Raw genomic sequence first — 18186 nt, 5'->3', positions numbered from 1 at the left:
TAGACACTGACAGACAACAGGGGAAGCAAAAGTACACAGAGTGGATACAGAAACACCAAGAAAATTCTGCAAATTTTAAAATTGCTGAATCTGAACTAGGTGAAGAAAAGGAGGCTGCTAAGAACTGCTAATAGTAAAACTAAACAGGCAAGAGACCCATTAACAGAGAGAGCAGTACGGTAGTTAGATCCTGATCCCAGCTCTGCTACCAGGCGACCTTGGGCCAAGTACCTTCCTATCTTTGGGTCTGAGTATAAAACAGGCTCATTTTAAACTTACGTTAAAAAATACAAAACTTTTGTTGTATGAGATCTGAACTAAATGATTTCTAAGACCCCTTTTGGTTCCAATATTCTCTGAGTCTATAATGCAAACTAATTCTTAAGACCAAATTAGATAATGCGATTGGGAATTATAACCTTTCAGACTTTCTGAAGGTATGTGAACACAAGCATAAGATGTATGACATAGCTGGGAAAGAGCATGCCCATCTCAACTGTACCCTATACTGGGGTAAAGCACCCATTTTGTTTACATTATCTTAAAAGCAGCTTCTTACCACATCGTGGTTCTTGAGGAGTCCCTTTCATGAACAACATGCAGGGGGCAGCATGAGTTAATTTCTTCAGGCGAAGGTTGAGATCTTCTTTAAGATGGTCATTAGCGCTGGGTGGGAAGGAGGCGCTAGATGCATGTCGCTGAACTTTTTTGGTCAACTCTGGGGCATGTGCACCATCTAATCGGTCGATTTTCTGAGAATTCTAAAGTTTAAAATGTCATTTAGAATATGTATGGCATTCCTTCATCATCTCTACATTTTAGACTCCAAAATTATAACAAGTACATAGTTCTAGCCAATTTTTAAAGAGTTAACACTATTATTGGAGAAGTGAAAAAAAAATTGATTACCAATTGCCTTGTACTGCATCTCAATTTTAGACATAATTTTTTTTTTCTTTTCTTGGGAACATACTGGGGAAGGATTGCAACATCTCAAAGTCACACCTGATCAGAGACTAACCTAAAACAGAAAAGATTTCCCCCACACTTGCTGGGATGAGTCTATATTAAGTATAAATGAGGTATTTGGGGAGCTATGGTAACACCCATGGCTCTGAAGCACAGATTTGCACCCACTTCCCAAGAGTCATTAATCAAACCAGAACCAGCCAGATGTTCCATTATGTCCAGGCACATGCTCTAAACAACCAACTTCTGATCCAACTCAGGAAACACTGGGGGTCTACAGCCATGTGTCTGGATTTTGATCAAAAAGCTCCAGTTCTGGCTGCTGGCCCTCTGCAGTCCATGCCACTTTTCCAAGATGTTGGCAAGCAACTGGCATGGTCCTCCTCTTCAGCATCAGTGCAGAAAATGGGACTATCAGAAAAAAGGTGGAAAGCCAGGAACAACCAATGCCTAATGTTCAGGGATTAGGAGAGAGGGTAAAAGAAACAAAATAGACAGTCCCACGGCCCACTACAGATGGATGATTTCTTGTACCATCTTTATCCTTACCTTGAAAAACAGAAAGGTAGGAACAGAACTAATTTCATATTTTTCAGATACTTCAGGAACAGCTTCAGCTTCCAACTTTTAAAATAAAAAGGAATTCAAGCTTGATTATTAAAAAGTCCTTTTTTACTACTTCAATATGTAAATCAGTTTCACAGGCATTATCCCTTCGAGTAGCTGCGTTTTAAAGAGTATGGTACAAAAGTTTATGACATATTTACATTTAAATGAGACTCACTGGGCTGGCATGTCATCCACTGAGTCTACAGTGTCAAAACAGGTTCAGAGGTTTTTATTTTGTTGCACATTTCAAAAGATGCCTGGAGGCTGTGAATAAAATTTTTGGTGCACTAGTGACCTAGTAAATTTTCAATCATATGCAGCTACTACTATATTGAAATCCATAAATCACTGACCCCAGTTATGTCATGATTACAGTGCTTATTTTCTGCCCACAGCAATTCTTGCTGTTTGCTCTATTGACTAATTTCAAGAGGCAGTACATCATGACTGACAGTTGCAGCCTTCTGCAAATTATGAAGCAAAAAGGAGTATTTCTTCAATAAACTATTGATGTCTGATAAATTTTGCTTTTAACTCCTGCAAGGCTGCTGGACACTGAGCAGATAACTTGCTAGGTTACGTGCTTCTGGTCTGTTCATACATGTAAATGCCTTTTAAATAAGATGACTGCACTGTGTTTGATAACTTCCTGGAGGCCCTTCAACACAGTAGGATGTGATAACCTGTTACGTGGATTTAAAACATATTTAATAACACAATTTCTAAATAATTAGAGCACAGTCACGATAAGCTATTTATGTAGGTCCTTATAAACAATAGACTTTTAGAAAAACCAAGATATATTATATCTTTCCCTCACAGGACTCTCAATTTAATATAAACTTTTTGAAACCAATAAAAATCTGTATTCACATTATGCCTGTAGGAAATAAAATTTATTGATAAATCATATTGTTAAAAGTTTTTAAAACATATACACTATTTTTCCAAGAGTGAAAGATTTCCACTGGGCTTGAAATACTATTTTTATCTGGAGCTTTACCCGGTCAGGCAGCATCTATGGGAACAAAGCTGGGGGATGCAGCAGGAGGCCGAGGCACTTGTCTCTCATCTCACTTGTTCTTGGGTGCTCTTTTACTACCTTAATTCTTTTTCTTTAGAACACCCTTTTGCAACAGTATTTTTAATTATCTCCAGTTTTTACAATGTATTTATGTAACAATTCTATAAATTTTAAATCAACATCAACTATCCAACAATCTGAAAAAAGGGCAAAAGAAGATAAAGCATTCTGTGACAGCTTTTTAGAACAGACTAAGTTTTAGGAACGTTTGTGCCATTTTCTTTCACATACACAATTTCACACTCAGACCAACGATGACCAGGAAAGCTGATGACAAGGGCATGCCTCCACTACCACCCTCCAGCTCATCATTTTCTCTTTGGGCTAACATCTATCGAGCGTCCACTAGGCACTGGGCATTGTGCCGGGCTCAGCATTGTGCCGGGCTCAGTAACAATCTTTACCTTCAGTACGATTAGATTCCAACAGAAAAGTAATGCAAATCCAAAAAAAAGGGCAATACTAAGTAGAAATAATGTAATATAGTCTTAAACCAGAACAAAACAGGTAGCATCCTTTTAAAATCTTATTTCTTCTCATATTTCTGCTGGTTTCCAACAGGGTCCATTACTGACAACTCTCCTGGGAAGCAAATGACCTCTTGCAATTCCTGCTGAAGCCAGAGAATCACCACAACTGCCTCCCTCCAATCAGCCCCCAGGAGACAGGTTCATAACACAGCGGCAATGGTAACAAACAAGTCCTCCAGAACAGGGGAAGGGAGTACAACTTAAGGCAAAACAGTTCTCCAGAACATCAAGGGCATCTGAAGTCCTAAAACCTTTGCAGCACTAAATTCTTTGGAAATATTTTTGTTGGATCTAACAGTTTAAACAATGAAAACAGAAATATTAATATAGAAATATTTTAAAGGATCTGCATTCAGAAGAGCTCAAAGATGATCAACAATAGCTATCTTTCACGAACAACCTACTGTGCCATAAATCCTGACAGGCCCTTAACATAAACTGCCTACCCTACTTACAAAAGGTACATAGCATGTTACCATCTCAACGTTGTCAGTGGTTAGGACCAGAGGAGGTATGATGGTTAATTTTAGGTGTTAACTTGACTGAGTTAAGGGATCTCCAGACAGCTGGTAAAGCATTATTTCTGAGCTTGTCTGTGAGGGTGTTTCTGGAAGAGACTGGCATTTGAATCAGCCGACCGAGTCGAGTCGTGAGGACCACCCCCTTCACCCAATAGGCCAGGGGCCTGGATAGAACAGGCAGAGGAAAGGAGTATTTGCTCCCTCACTCGTTGGCTCACTCTCTCTCTCCTGCTCCTGGAGCTGAGATACCCATCTTGTCCTGCCATTGGACATCAGAAGTCCGGGTTCTCCAGCGTTTGGACTCCAAGACTTGGACCAGTGCCCACCCCCTAGGTTCTCAGGCCACGGACTGAGAGTTACTCTCAGGCCTCCAGACTTGGACTGGCTAGGCCACCAGCTTCCCCGGTTTTCCAGCTTGCGGACAGCAGATGGTGAGACTTCTCAACCTCCATAATCATATGAGCCAACTCCCACAACAAATCCCTCCTCACAGCTATATCTATCCTATAGGTTTTGTTTGTCAAGAGAACCCTAATTCAGGAGGTAACTTGTCCAAAGACACACAGTTATTGAGTGGTAGAGCTGAGAAACAAATAAAAGTTCATTTGACTACAAAGTCTGTGCTTCGTTCACTATGCTATGGTTAATTTTTCCTAGTACTACAATAAAAAAAGATCACATTTCAAAGACAAGATTTATACATGACCTAAGGACAAACCTACACAAGGCCCATCTGCAAATCAACCAACCAACCCAGAACAGAATCCAGGAAAAAATGCCTCTAGAGGAAAACACTTGCTTCCAAGAATCTCAAACTCTGGAACCTTCCCACACAGCAAGCCATGTCTAGGAAGAAGGGGCGAGAGGGGCGAGGGAGGCATCAGGTGAATGCAGAGGTGGGGAATCCTCTGTCTATTCTGATTCAGTGGGGGGCTCACCAGGGACTGCCAGGACAGTAATGGCTGACAGCTACGAGTTATCCTGGGCCAGACACTGTTCTAAGTGTGTTTCGTGTATGAACTCATTTAATCCTCACAGTAATAGGTACTGTCATTCTGCCCATTTTACAGAAGAAACTGGAACTTAAAGAGGTTCAGTAACTTGGACTAGATTACTGCTATGGTTCGAATGTGCTGGAACTCAATCCCCAAGGTGACGGCAATGAAGAGGGCCTCCGGGAGAGGTAAGCGCCATTATAAAAGAGTCTGAGGGAACCAGCTCTTCCCTTTTTGCCCTTCCACTCCTTCTGCCATGTGAGGACACAGCAAGAAGGCACCGTCTTGGGAACACGGAGCAAGCCCTCTCCAGACACTAAATCTGCTTGTGCCCTGATCTTGGATGGCCTAGCCTCTACAAGTGTAAGTAATCTATTTCTGTTTTCCATAAACCGCTCAACCTAAGGCATGCTGTTATAGCAGCACAAACGGACCGTGACAATCACAAACCGGTTAAGCGTGGTGGGGCAGTGGTGGCTCACCGCCATGCTGCCACTTCAGCAAGTCCAATGGCTACTGCTTTCCTCATTTTATGACCTTTCAGTACCATTCGGTAACAGTGGCCACACCCACCTTCTCACAACACTTGGCTTTCCACGTTTTCTTTTCCCCTAACTGTTGAGACTCAGTCTCTCTGGCTGCTTCCTTCACCCCTGGCCACCCTATGACACAGGCATATTCCAGGACTTGGTCCTGAGTTGTTCTTGGCTCATCCACATTTGCTCTCCTGGAGTAGCTTCATCCAATCCCATAGCTCGAAGTGACACTGATATGACAACAACTCCCAAGTTCTTCCTGGCTCAGGCCTCTCCTGTTGCCTCCAGACTACATACTCAACATCTGCACCTGGAGCTCCCACTAAACCTGCTCCTCCCCAAGGCATCTCTAGCTCACAAATTCCACCCAGTTGCTCAAATCAAAAACGAGACAACCTTGATTAATCCATTTCTCTCACCCTCTACATCCAATCCATCAACAGGTTTTCTGGGGTTCCCTCCAAAATATAAGCCAACTCAGATCACGACATCATTTCGTCTCTTACCTGACCTAGTGAAAAAGCCTCCTAACTGGTGGCCCTGCTTCCATTCTGCACCCTCCCCTCTTCAAAACATTCTCCACCCAGCAGCCAGAGTACTGATGCAAGACAGGAATCGGTCTGTCACTTCCCCGGCACTCGGAATAAGACCTGGACACTACCACTGTCCACAAGGCCACTTGACCCTTGCCTGCCACTCCAACCTCACGTCACACCCTCCTCCCTCTCACCACACTCCAGCCTCACTAGCCTCCCACCTGAACCTCCAACACTTTGAACTTGCTAATCCTTTGCCTAAAAGCTCTTCCCAGCTCTCCCAATAGCTGGCTCCTTTCCATTTTTTAGATTTCATCTCATTATTTACAGCCTTCCAATACAATCTAAATAAAGTACCCCCCACCCATCCCAGTCCCCATCTTTCATAGCCTATTTTTTCTTTTGTAGAACGTATTACTATCTGAAATGATCTTGGTCACGTATCTGTTTACCCATTTATTGTCTGTGACCCTTGGTGTTCGGTAACCCCAGTCCCCAGAATAATGTGTGGCATTTAGTGTTCAATAAACAAAGTCTGACACAATATTAATCAAAGGTGTTCACTATAACTAAGCCAAGAATGGGAGTGGCCACTTGCCAACGCTGACACTGAGGATCTAAGGTTGAGGAGAGAACACTTAGGCCTGACATTCAAGGATATTTGGTTAAACCTCATAAAGAACCTTCCTTCTACTCTGTGATGTGTGCTATTAAAAAAAGAAGAAGAATTTCAAGATCAAATTTCTTCTTTGTCAGATAGCCAAATATAATTTCAAAAGTTATTTAAATTAACATTTTGATAAATTTTTTAAGACTTTTGCCAAACTTAGCCCAGAAGCAGATAATAAACCATGTTAATTGTGGTAATTTTTTATTACCAAGACAGCATAAATAAAAGCTACATTATTTTTAAGATTTAGTAAGTCTACTAGGATTATCTGAGAGGCATTTTTTAGAATTCCTATAAAATAGAATATATTCTCTAAGATGCCAAATAAACTAGCCAATATTCTCAGGCACTGAAATACAGGAATTCAGCTAGTTAGTTTGCACCTAGTTATATAGCTAGTTGGTACCCTTCTGGAGACTGCCCAACATTGTCTGTTTACATATAGTAATTACAGACATTCAGAAATTAAACAGTGTTAAGCTACATTTATATTTATATGGATTGTACAGACCTTTAGAAATTAAACAGTATGAACTCCATCTTAAGATAGTTGCATATTTCAGAATAAGAATAAATCAAACTATAAAGATTCCTATTTTTTAAGATGCAAAAATACAAATTTAACTATATAACTCCTCCATACCCTTGAACTGATATCTTAAGTTACAATGGACACAAAATACATGTGCAGCAGCTACTATATAAACCAGATTAGTACTAAATTTAATACAATAGTATAAAATCTCACCCACCAGCTGGCTGACAGGTATGACTTTAAGAATTTTTGTACTGAAGCGCATTATGTGCTAAAATGAGCACCACAGCCTACTGGGATCAGGGTACTAAGCTGCAGGTGGGGATGGGGAGACTGGCATGGGAGGCAGAAGCCACCTGACACCATAGGTAAAGGCCCCTACCCTCAAGTATCTCACCATCTAGTCAAAAGGCCATCCAAACAGGAATTAAATGACAATACAAACAAAAATATAGGATATTTCCTAATAGCCCAATCAATGGCACAGACTAAGTCCAGAAAAAAAAAAAAAAAAAGCCACAAGAAAAAAAGGACAGATTTAATATAAAATGTACTGGATTTGGCTCTCAGATAGAACCAGTGACAGGTACCCAGCCTTTTCATTACCCACAGAGCCTTAGACTATCCCTCCTTCCCACCCTCTTTACCAGGCACCATATTTTGAAAGACTCTATCAAACAATTAATTAAATGATATATGATATATGTGTATTCCTATCTTAGGTAAAGACACAAACAGGACAAATATGAGATAAGGTACTAACAAAATGACCATGAAATTTGCAAAGCAAAGGCACTAGATATTTTAGCTATTTGATTTTATTCTGAACAAATATAAGGTTTCTACAAGACTTTCAGTGAGAGCCTGAGGATCCAACCAGATATAGCAGTGGTTCAGGTAAGCGGAATTATCATCACCGTAGTACTCAGAAGGAGTATGAACACACTTTATAACCACATCATCAGTATAGGGAATGAGGGATTCAGATGCAAAAATGTGAAAACCTTGCCTTTCAGCATTCAATTCCAGTGAGTACAAACTAACTACTCTGACCTGAAAACATGTGACTAACTTTCCCAAGGTGGTATTTTACCATCTCCTACTAAATAAGAAATTGTTGATAGTCACAAAACCTTACAATCTGTTAAAAACATCTTGTTTAAGATGACTTATTTAAATGATTTTGTAAATATCAGCCACAAAAATACACTAATCCCTTTATTTCACAAGTTGAAAATGCCACACTATTGTCTCATTAAAAAAAGATTAAGAAATCAAAAGAGGAGAACATTAGTTCCATACTCTAGAAATTTCCAAAATCTCTCAATAGCAAAAGAACGCAATTTTAAAATGAACTATATGCCTCTGTTACTGAGCAAGGCCAATGTTTACTTCAAATATTTTACTTCTCATTTGCTCACTATTGTTTAGTGAGTAAATTGAATTATCTACCTTACAAAATCCACGCAAATTACCTTTGCCCTTGATGAAGTCGACTGAAAGAACACCTGTGCCATAGAGTGAATTTCTGGAAAGCGATGACTCCTAGAAGAATGACCAGTCTCGCACTATGTCATCCCCATGAATGGCAGGTGCAGTCAGGCTCCAGTCCCCCTCAACCTGACAGGGCTAAGGACTTCTCCAACCCCTGGCTCACTGAGACACCTAAGCACCTGAACAACCTTAAAGCTCACTGCCAACTCTGGTACCAACGTGAGAAGTAATTCTATAATCACCTTAAATAAATCATTCAGATGGCAACTAAGAACAATGTGTTACCTAAACCAGTAACATTATACACATAAAGGCAGACTCAGAACAATTACCATCATCTTGATTAATCTCACGATTGAAATGTTTAATCATTCATTTCACTTGTAATCATTATCTTTTATCACTGACCAAACATGCAGTTTTAATGTCCCCTTCTATTATTTATACTGGACACTTTAGGGTTACATTCTAAGGTTACATTACACATTTCATTGGAATTTTAAATAAGTCCTTAAATTTTAAAAAGCTAACTATTATATTCATATATGCTCTATCTGCATAAAGAAACACTGGGAGGATTCATACAAAATTAATACCTGTGGTTACTTATGGGGTGAGACAACAGGGTTGACAGGGAAGAGTGGGGTGAGCCTTCTCAATGTACACCTTTCTATACTGTTTGGATTTTGAACCATGTGAGTACAATACCTGCTGAAAGCAAACTTGTCTATATAGAAGTTGACTGAAAATTTTACCACCTACTATACAAATGAATTAGCCTGTCAGAATTCCGTTTTCAGTTTACATAAAAAGAGGCATATAGACAAATATAGTTGATGTTATTTTTAACCCCATATATGGGTATACTGGCCAACATGTATTCTGAACTCAAAAAGTCTGGTTTTAAAAAACAAGACTTCGGTTTTTTATAGTTTTTTAAATCCTAAAGATTCAGGGTTTTGAATACAAGGTGTGCTTTCCTTCCCAATAATTCATTTCTAAGACTCTCAACACATATTTCCGCCCTGCTGCCTAAACCAGTACTAAATCCTGAAGGACAACTTGAATGTGTTAAGCCAAGCAAGCTGACCCATGACCAGCATTTTGCTTTCCTAGTCCTCATACGCTCAAAAGAGACACCAGAAATGAGGAGCAAACAATGGAGGCAAGGAAGAAGAGACTGCCTGGCTTCCCTCTTCCTCTGCACCCTAACAGGCTAGAAAGCCTTTCAGCTTCTCTCATAGGCTTGCACTCGCCCAATCCGAGATGGCAACTTCCTCCTGGTCCCCTGGTCCCCAGCAACCTTGACATACCCTTTCTTGGATCATTTTCTGTATCACACCTAGCTTTTCAATGACATAAGTTTTGTCTCTATTTTAGTTGTCTTAAAACCACAATTTCCCACAGTGAATCACCTAGTCCGCATCTGCTCTCCGACACCGTGCACAGCACCCCCCACACTTGGCACACACGTCCTCACAGATGGGGGAGGGAAGTGTACGTGACAAACGCAACATCATTTTAAGTCTTAAGAATAAACTACTGCAAAACTAACAGAACCCAACACCAATTATAAATATTTGGAATTCTACACCATGCCTCCTTTATATTAGTTAATAAAATTTAGACTAACCCATAAGTCAGAATTAAATTCATAAAGACAGGACACTGAGAATACAATACCTTCACAAATGAAACTTGAGGGTGTTCTTTAGCCAACTCCACCATTACATCGTTCATCTGCGTGCACTGGGGAGCCCATGGTGCCCAGAAATGGACCACAAGAAGAGACCTGTAAATCAAAAAAATGCATTCTTTAAAATTATACAAACTTTGGAATAATATATAGAAAATGAATAAAATATTACATTGCTAGTAACATATTTGCCCACCTGGAAAATCAAAGCAAGTGGGCGCAGTTGCCGGAGAAAATAAATGAGTTTTAGCATGCAAGCCAGTGTCTCAGATCAAAAACACAGGGAAAAGTATCCACTCACAATAGTAATAACTGCATGAAGGCAAATTCTTGGAGGTACTTGGGCCACAATAATACTTATTCAAAGAAAGTAAAACCTTAATGATAGAAATAAAATATATGACCTCTACCCTCTCCTGGCTGGAAAAATTTAGTAAAATAAACTATTACTAATTAAAACCTTCAAGATAATTTTCTAAACATTAGAAACCATGTGATAAATGTGAGCCTATCAAAGAATATTAACAGACTCAATTTTTGTTAAATATTTAATTCATACAAAAGAATATTTATGTCATGTGCAAGCTATAAATAACAATAAAATGAATTATCTGTGTACCTACCACCCAGCTAAAGAAATAGAAAATTTCTACCATCTTTGAAGCCCCTGTACGGCCCACCACAAAGATATCCGCCTTCCCTAACCTCTTCAGAGATAACCACCATCCTCAATTTTGTGTTCGTCATTCTCTTACTTTTGTTTTCCATGGGTGCAACTAATCCTAAACAATGTTTCATTTTGCGCATTTTTGAAATTATATAAAAGAGAAAAAAAATTATACTAACTTTAGAAATAAACAAATGCTGATATAGATTAAATTCTATTACTAAAAAAAACTTTAAAACTACCTGAACTGTTTTGTACTGTAAGAATTTTGTTGTATTCAACACTAAAATATAAGAACACTCTACAAGGTTCTTGAGACTCTTGCAGATGAATTTTCAAGTTATTTTGCAGATGAATTTTCAAGTTAATGATATTTCTTGAGTCAAGATTTAACCCTTATGAAGTGGTTCTGAATATTCATCCATCTCAATTAATAGTCATATAAACCAACTATATTTTCAGACCCTTGAGGAAAGTGGAAACATTTCTGTATTAAAGGCATATTGTGAAAAATGGCTGTGGATACATTATTACTATTAACATCAGTGTTTACTTTTTAAACATGGTATTGTCATGAAGGGGCATAATCGTGACCACAGAAATCATGATAAAATGCCGAAAGAGAAGGCAGGGAAGGCGGCCCAGCAGAAGATGGAAAAGAAGTCTTCTGCTGTTTACAAAGACATACTTTTACCGTTTTTTACATTATGCTACAAAAGACTTGCTAAACATTTACAGTATGGACAGAACAGTGGATTAACATTATTAACTAAAGTCTTAGGAATCTCAGTGTATATCTATCTTATTTTCATACAAAATTATTTTGAAAAGATATCTTTAAGTCTATTATCATATCCAACTGAAAACTGCTTCAGTTTTACAGACTTCTGTTCAAATATAATACTCCCTCTTAAAAAAATCTGAAAATCAGGGGGAAAAAGTTACATGGAAAAAAGAACTAAGGACAACTAACCTGTGGGCAAGGAAAGGAATAACAAACCGTAAAAACCCGTAAGATAATACAGGTGAGAGAGGAGCAAGCCTACAATAAAGTGTCAGGAAAGCACTGGGAAAATCTCAGAGGTAAGGAAAAGGGGAGGATTTGGTGACAGAGAGGCACAGTCTAGAACTGACTCCAAGTTGTGACTTCAAGACTGGTGGCTCGTGGTGGCACTAGCCTGGAATCATAGTGTAGAAGCTGCCAACTTGACAGAGTTAGTCTAATGGGCTCTAGTATGATGTCTCAAGCTCAGGAAAGAGTCTGCATGTGACGTACGGATTTGAGAACCAAGAAACACACAGTACCCGCACCACGCTGCAGAGGGATACAGGCGACCCAAGGTCAGCGCCTCAGGGGCTTGTCAGCACCAAGTTGGACAGATGGAGAAGGAACTCGTGTAGTGAAGCAGAGAAGGGGTCCTGAGAGGTATAGGAAGGTTACAGGGTCTCCCAGAAGTCAAGAGTGGAGTGCCAAGAAGGAAGGAGTGACAATCAACAACCGCAGCAGGGACAGGCAGCGAGCAGTAGAGCGTAACCTCAATGCAATGGCAGAAGTCAGACTGCAGCACCGGAGGACAGGACTGAAGATGAGGATGTAGAGATCTTCTCTTTGATCGCTAAGAGATCTGCACTAGGCAGAGGAAAAGACAGGATCAAGGTATGGGCTTTTTCAATACAAGAAAATATTCATCTGTTTACTTTGTCAGGGGCAGTGCAAATGGGGAGGGGGAGGCCAGGTCTCAGAAGAGGAAGAAGGGGAATCCGGAGGAGAGAAGAGCTCCCCTTGCAGAAGGCCGGCAGTCTCCTGTGAGTCAGAAGCAAAGGAATTAAGAACCGGTAAGGCTACAGGCCAGTGAGTCAGTGCTCATGCAGAGGGGAGGAGGAGGGCTCAGAGAAATGCTACTTGAAGTCTTCTTTTCTCTAAGGTGGGAAGCAAGGTCAGATGCTGAAACAAAAGAAAATGGAGAGCAAGGATCACCTGTAGGACTTATTAATTAAGAAGAGGGAGCTGTCCAGGGACATACAAAAGAAAAGCAGGAGATTTCAAAGGAAGACTCACCTAAGACAGGAAAGGACACATTATAGGGACCCCCTCCTTCACCCCACGTTGATGGGTTATAATTTGCAACCTGCAGAACTCAGCAGCTTCAGTGGATGAGCAGGTAGGCCTCAGGTCTATGGCAGAGACGATGTTGTGTTTCCTCAAACACTGTTTCCTCTTCCTCCTGGGCATTCAGCTGGACTACATTTTCCAGGCCTCCCTGCAGTTGTTTGGAGCCCTGGCACTGAGTTCTGGCCAACAGTCGGACCCCTCAAAACCCTCCCTCATGAGCCTCTGCCTACTCTAGCCTTGCTCCTCAGTGATGCAGAGGACAGGGGAGGTGCTAAGGGCTAAGGATAGTGAGAACAAAAGCAGAGGGTCACAAAGGCCCTGTGCCAGAAGAGTGCTCATAGCAGCCTTATACCTAATAACCCCAAACTAGAAAGAACCCAACGTCCACGAATGGGAGAGAGTATTGTACATTCATACAATGGAACACAACTCAGCGATAAAAATGAACCAACTACGGATACATACAACGCGGATGACTCTCCAAAATGTACTGTGCAAAAAAAAGATGCCATATGTAAAAGAGGAACTGTATGATTCTATCTACATAAAGTCCAAGAACAGGGAAAACTAATCCATAGTGACAGAAACAGATCAGCAGTCAGGGGAAAGGGGATAAAGAACTTCCTGGGATTCTATATTCTTGCTTTGAATGGTGGTTACTCGTGTGCCTATACAATTATCAAAATCCACCACATCTGACAATTAAGATTTGTGCATTTTATATAGCTCAATTTTTTTTTAAAAAGCTGGGATGCCACTTTTCAGCGAATTGACAAAGCATTTTTTAAATCATCATATTCAATGATACAAAAAGATGGTGAAAGAAGCACTTTTGTAGCCTGCAGGTAAATATTAAATTGCGACCTTTCAGAAATTTCTTACACATATGTAAACATCTACCCTAAGGAAGTAATTAAACAGACAAAGATCTATGTGTATGGATATTTTCCCATTATTTTACATAAATAACTAGAAAAATCTGAAGTTCAACAATATAGTTTTTTAATGGTCATAACACATTATAAAGTCATTAAAAATCAAATTTTCAAAGAATTTGAATGCCATGGGAAAATGCTCACAATATGATTACATTTTTTTTAATTAAAATAGGTCACCAAACTTTATAACGCTGTGAGCCCAGGTATGTAAAAAAGAAAAAATTATGCAACTAGAACCTGAATTCAAGTTTCAGTTCCATTATTACTAACATGGCTTTGAACAGTAATTCAACTTCCACATCTGTAAAACAGCAATATCTAACACCCTGGGATGCTGGGAAGATCAAACAAAAATATTTAAGTGCTTTAAAACATTAAAGGATAATATTAACGTTAATAGTTGTTTTAAATTATCCACAATATTCTCATATTTAGATGCTTACCTTCCACTTTTCAATTAAGCACATTATGCCCAATATTACAAAGACATACTATATCTGAAACAAATATAAATGTCATCCTCTTTGGGATTATATGTAACTGGTGCCCTGTTTGGGAAAACATGTAGAGAAAAACCGGGTTCTAATACTGACTAACGAGATTTCAGGCAATGTAATGAACCTTGATTCTTCATCAGTAAAATAATTACTATTCAATAAATAGTTGTTTTTCTATTAATACAGTATTCTGCTACTATAGTTATTCATCTGCAGATTAACACCAGCTACCACTTATTAAACATATCATACACTAAACCTCGTAATCGCTCTGCAAATGGGTACTAACATTCCCAATGCATTGACCAGCTGAGATGTTTCAATAACTTAACATCTGATCAGGTGACTTAAGAAAAAATTTCAATTCATACCAAATTTTAAAATGGAGAAGCAATGGTTCGGAAAGTAGATTTAAAATGATTACATCAACATAAATGCTTCTGTTTTCACAAAAAAACAGCAGAGAACTCCTCCTTCTCCAGATGCCACACGTCATTTCCCATGTGCCCATTTAAACTAGTCACTAAGGAAAGGGTATATTGTTTTCTGGGTCATTTCAGAGCAGTGGCAAAAATCCAAATGTTACTTCCATTTAAACTTTTCACCCACTGTAGAGTTTCAGGACTCTTTAAAACATGCAGCATGGAAACTAAAATGTGAATCACACACAAAAGATAGTCTCTTCAGGTGATGGTAAGTTCAAAACGTTTATTTAGCACAGGTGCACACATGCCCTGCCTGCTCTTTTCAAGAAGCCACCTCTGGTGACCTCCGTAACGGTGCTACCTAAAGATCTGTGTGCGTGTGCTGGAAGAATTAGAACAGAGGTTCCATCAATGAGTAAACACCATCCCCCCCTTATTTAAAACAATTTCCCAGTTAAACCTGAAAGGCCAAAAGAGCTGTTTTAATTAACACTTTAACTTCATCACTTCGATCAAAGCATTGTTAACCAGAAGTCAGAACTCTCACCCTCCCCACTTTCAACAAAGGCAACCCCCCATCCCACCTGCATTCGCCACTACAAAATCAGAGTACTACTTGCCTTTAATTCGGTCAGCAAAATTTCACTCCATAAGCATTTACTGCCTGTGAACTCCATGCACGCACTCTGCTCCCCACTGGAGATACTAAGGGCCAACATCTATTGAGTGCCTCCTGCATGCCAGGCACTGCAGCATCTTACATGCATCATCTCACGTAACCCTCACAATAACCCTGAGGTAGGCACTAATCCATTCCACCCTCGAGGAAACTGAGGCTGGGTTCTGAAATTTGCCCAGGAGTTACGTGGCTAGTCAGTGGCTGAGTTGAGGACTGGGCCCCAGGCAACCTGACACTAAAGCTCCATCTCAACCGCAAAAACCCAGCCGAGAGAACTCAGTCCTTGGTCTAAAATTCGAGGCGGTATTACTACGGAGCCCCACACACATGCCTGCACGTATTTACCTGCAAGCATTCGTGCCAGTAAGCATTCACACAATGCAAAGCTTCTATCAACGCCCCCCAAAAACGTCGTCTGTGCATCCCTATGGATCTCCTTTTGTACTCTTCTCAAACGTGAGAAGCACGTGCACCAAACCAGAACGGCTCTCACGGAAACCCATTCATAAAACAGGAAATCCTTGTCTACGGCAACAGGTTAAGTTTGAAAACGCAAACCTGCTAGCTGGTTAGCAAACTTTAAAAGCTAATCTTGAGAGAGAGACAGAGCTACCTAAGCCGGCCGGGCCTCAGCTGGCTTTTCCCGGAGACCAGGGGCGTCACCGCGAAGGAAGGCTAAAGGGGAAGGTGCCAACGCCGACCCGCAGCCCCCTCCCTGCCGGCGCAGCTGGAGGTCGAGGCCCGCGGCCGCGGGTCTCCGCTCGGTGGCGCGGCGGGCCCGGGTCCCCCGCGGAGCTGAGTCACCGCGTCCCCCGCTCCGAAGCCGCCCAGACCAGGGGTCGGCAGGGTCGCGCGGCCCCGATGCAGGGGCCGCCGTCCGGGCCAGGGACGAGCCTCGCCCTGCTCGTTGCTCGGGAGGCCACGGCTCGGGCCCGCCGACCCCGAAGGCCCCGGGGAGTCCGCGGGCGGCGCCGGCCCGGTCCCCCGAGGCCGAGGCGAGCCGGGCGCCAAGGAGCCGGGATGGGCCGCCCGCTGCCCGCCGCCGGCAGGGCCTCTCGGCCGCCTCCGCCCCCGCCACCTCACTGCTGCCGCCCGCCGCCGGCTTACTTGGCTTTGAGGCGCAGCAGTTCCTCAAACTGCCCGGCTGAGCCGACCTCGACCACCGCCGCTACCGCTGCCGCCTCAGCCGCCCCCGCCGCCATGCTGCCGCCGCCAGACAGGAGCAACCGAGCGCGGGCGGCTAGATAGGCACCGGCCGCTGCGCGCAGTGCGCCTGCGCGGGCAAAGCCCCGCCCCGGCGGGGGTTGCGCAACCCGGGAAACCCCCGCGGCGGCGCCGGTGGCTGGGCAGGTAAGGTGGGTCACGCGGCTCCGGACTGTGGACCTTTCCTGAGGCTGCTACAGCTTCCGGGCCAGGCCCCGGTCTATGAGAGCGAGGAGGGTAGGTGTGTGACGTGAGTGGACTCGAAGTCGGGTCTGTGCACTGAGCAAGCTGAAATCCGGCTACAGTGACATTACATACAGGTGGGGATGCCCCGGGAGGTCTCGGGATCTCGACAGTGACCGGGCGCTCCCTTCGCTCCTGGGATGCCTGAACCCCTCCCCGCGAGTCTAGCGCCCTCTTCCCCTCCCCTCCCGCGGGGCCACCCCGGCCCATCCGACCCATCACCCCGGTGACCCCGGAGCAGCAGGGCCTGGGTGGGTCTGCTGGTGGGCCCAGTGCCGGGACCCCCGCATCCTCCCACCTGGCCTCCACCGCCGTCCCTGGCTTTCGTGCTCCCTGGGGCCTCCTCCTGATGTTGAGTCTCCGGTGATTTCCTCCGCACCCCGCTGCCCGTGCTTCCCACACGCTGCCTGGGTACCCTCCAGAAAACCTCAACAGCAGGCCCAGAACCCCCGCCGCCCTCCAGAGCCCAGCATCCGTCTGCTTTGGGGAGGGAACCAACTTTTGTTGGATGTCCCCAGGCCACGTGGGGCCACCCCTCCAAAGCGCCTCTCCTTTTGGGTTCCCCATCTAACTGAAGGCCATCGCTCCCACCCAGACCCTGGGGGCTCCTCCTGGACAACCCTCCTGCTCTCTCTGGGCTTTAGATCAGGCGCCCAAGGAGCCTTCCTTACTAGCTGGGTGTTCCCACGCCCCTTGCACCTGCTTTTACCATGAGCCTGTTTCACGTACTAGAACTGCTTGTGTCTTACATTGTCTTGTGTTCTCAAGGAGGGCAAGAACTGGGTCTCTGTCCCAGTGCATGGATTAGAGCCAGGCACATAGTAGGTGCTCATTCCGTGCTCCCGGCTGGCAGAGAAAACTAAAAGAAATATCACATATCATTAATAATTTTTATATTGTTTACATGTTGATAGTATTTGGGATATATTGAGTTTTGTGAAATATATTATTAAAATTAAATTTACCTCTTTTTACCTTTGGTTACTAGGAAATTTTTAATTACATAGGTGACTTTCATTTATGGCAGCACTATTCTAGTGATCGAAGTGGCCTTTAGGAGCCCTGTTATATATGTGCCTCACCTTGAAATATACACATTACAAAAAATGGTAAATTGCACTTTAAAATGCAACAAGAAAACCATGAGGAACTGTTTTGTATCTTGCCTGTATTGGTAGGTACACAAACCTAAACATGTGATAAAATTGTATAGAACTAAACACACACGTACAAGTAAAACTGAAGA

The 18186-nt window shown here is 42.5% G+C and overlaps 1 protein-coding gene across 3 annotated transcripts in view; it reads right to left on the bottom strand.

Moving 5' to 3' along the window:
* Positions 1-16725, bottom strand: part of GLRX3 (glutaredoxin 3) — a 34464-nt gene extending 17739 nt beyond the window's left edge. For 2 of the 3 annotated variants that reach the window (XM_069460117.1, XM_069460116.1), the window contains exons 1-4: positions 16602-16725; positions 10163-10271; positions 1519-1593; positions 560-761 (exon numbers count right to left, since the gene is read on the bottom strand). In XM_069460117.1, the coding sequence (XP_069316218.1) occupies positions 560-761; positions 1519-1593; positions 10163-10271; positions 16602-16696 (481 nt within the window). In that variant the 5' untranslated portion in view covers positions 16697-16725. Of the gene's footprint in view, positions 1-559; positions 762-1518; positions 1594-1753; positions 1843-10162; positions 10272-16601 lie in introns of all 3 variants that reach the window. The other variant, XM_069460118.1, reaches the window with a different exon arrangement.
* Between the last annotated feature and the right edge of the window lie 1461 nt (positions 16726-18186).

The sequence above is a fragment of the Eulemur rufifrons genome, chromosome 28 (genome assembly GCF_041146395.1).
Source record: "Eulemur rufifrons isolate Redbay chromosome 28, OSU_ERuf_1, whole genome shotgun sequence".
NCBI lineage: Eukaryota > Metazoa > Chordata > Mammalia > Primates > Lemuridae > Eulemur > Eulemur rufifrons.
The sequence above is the reverse complement of the archived record's forward strand: the minus strand, read 5'-3'. Positions and strand labels throughout refer to the sequence as shown.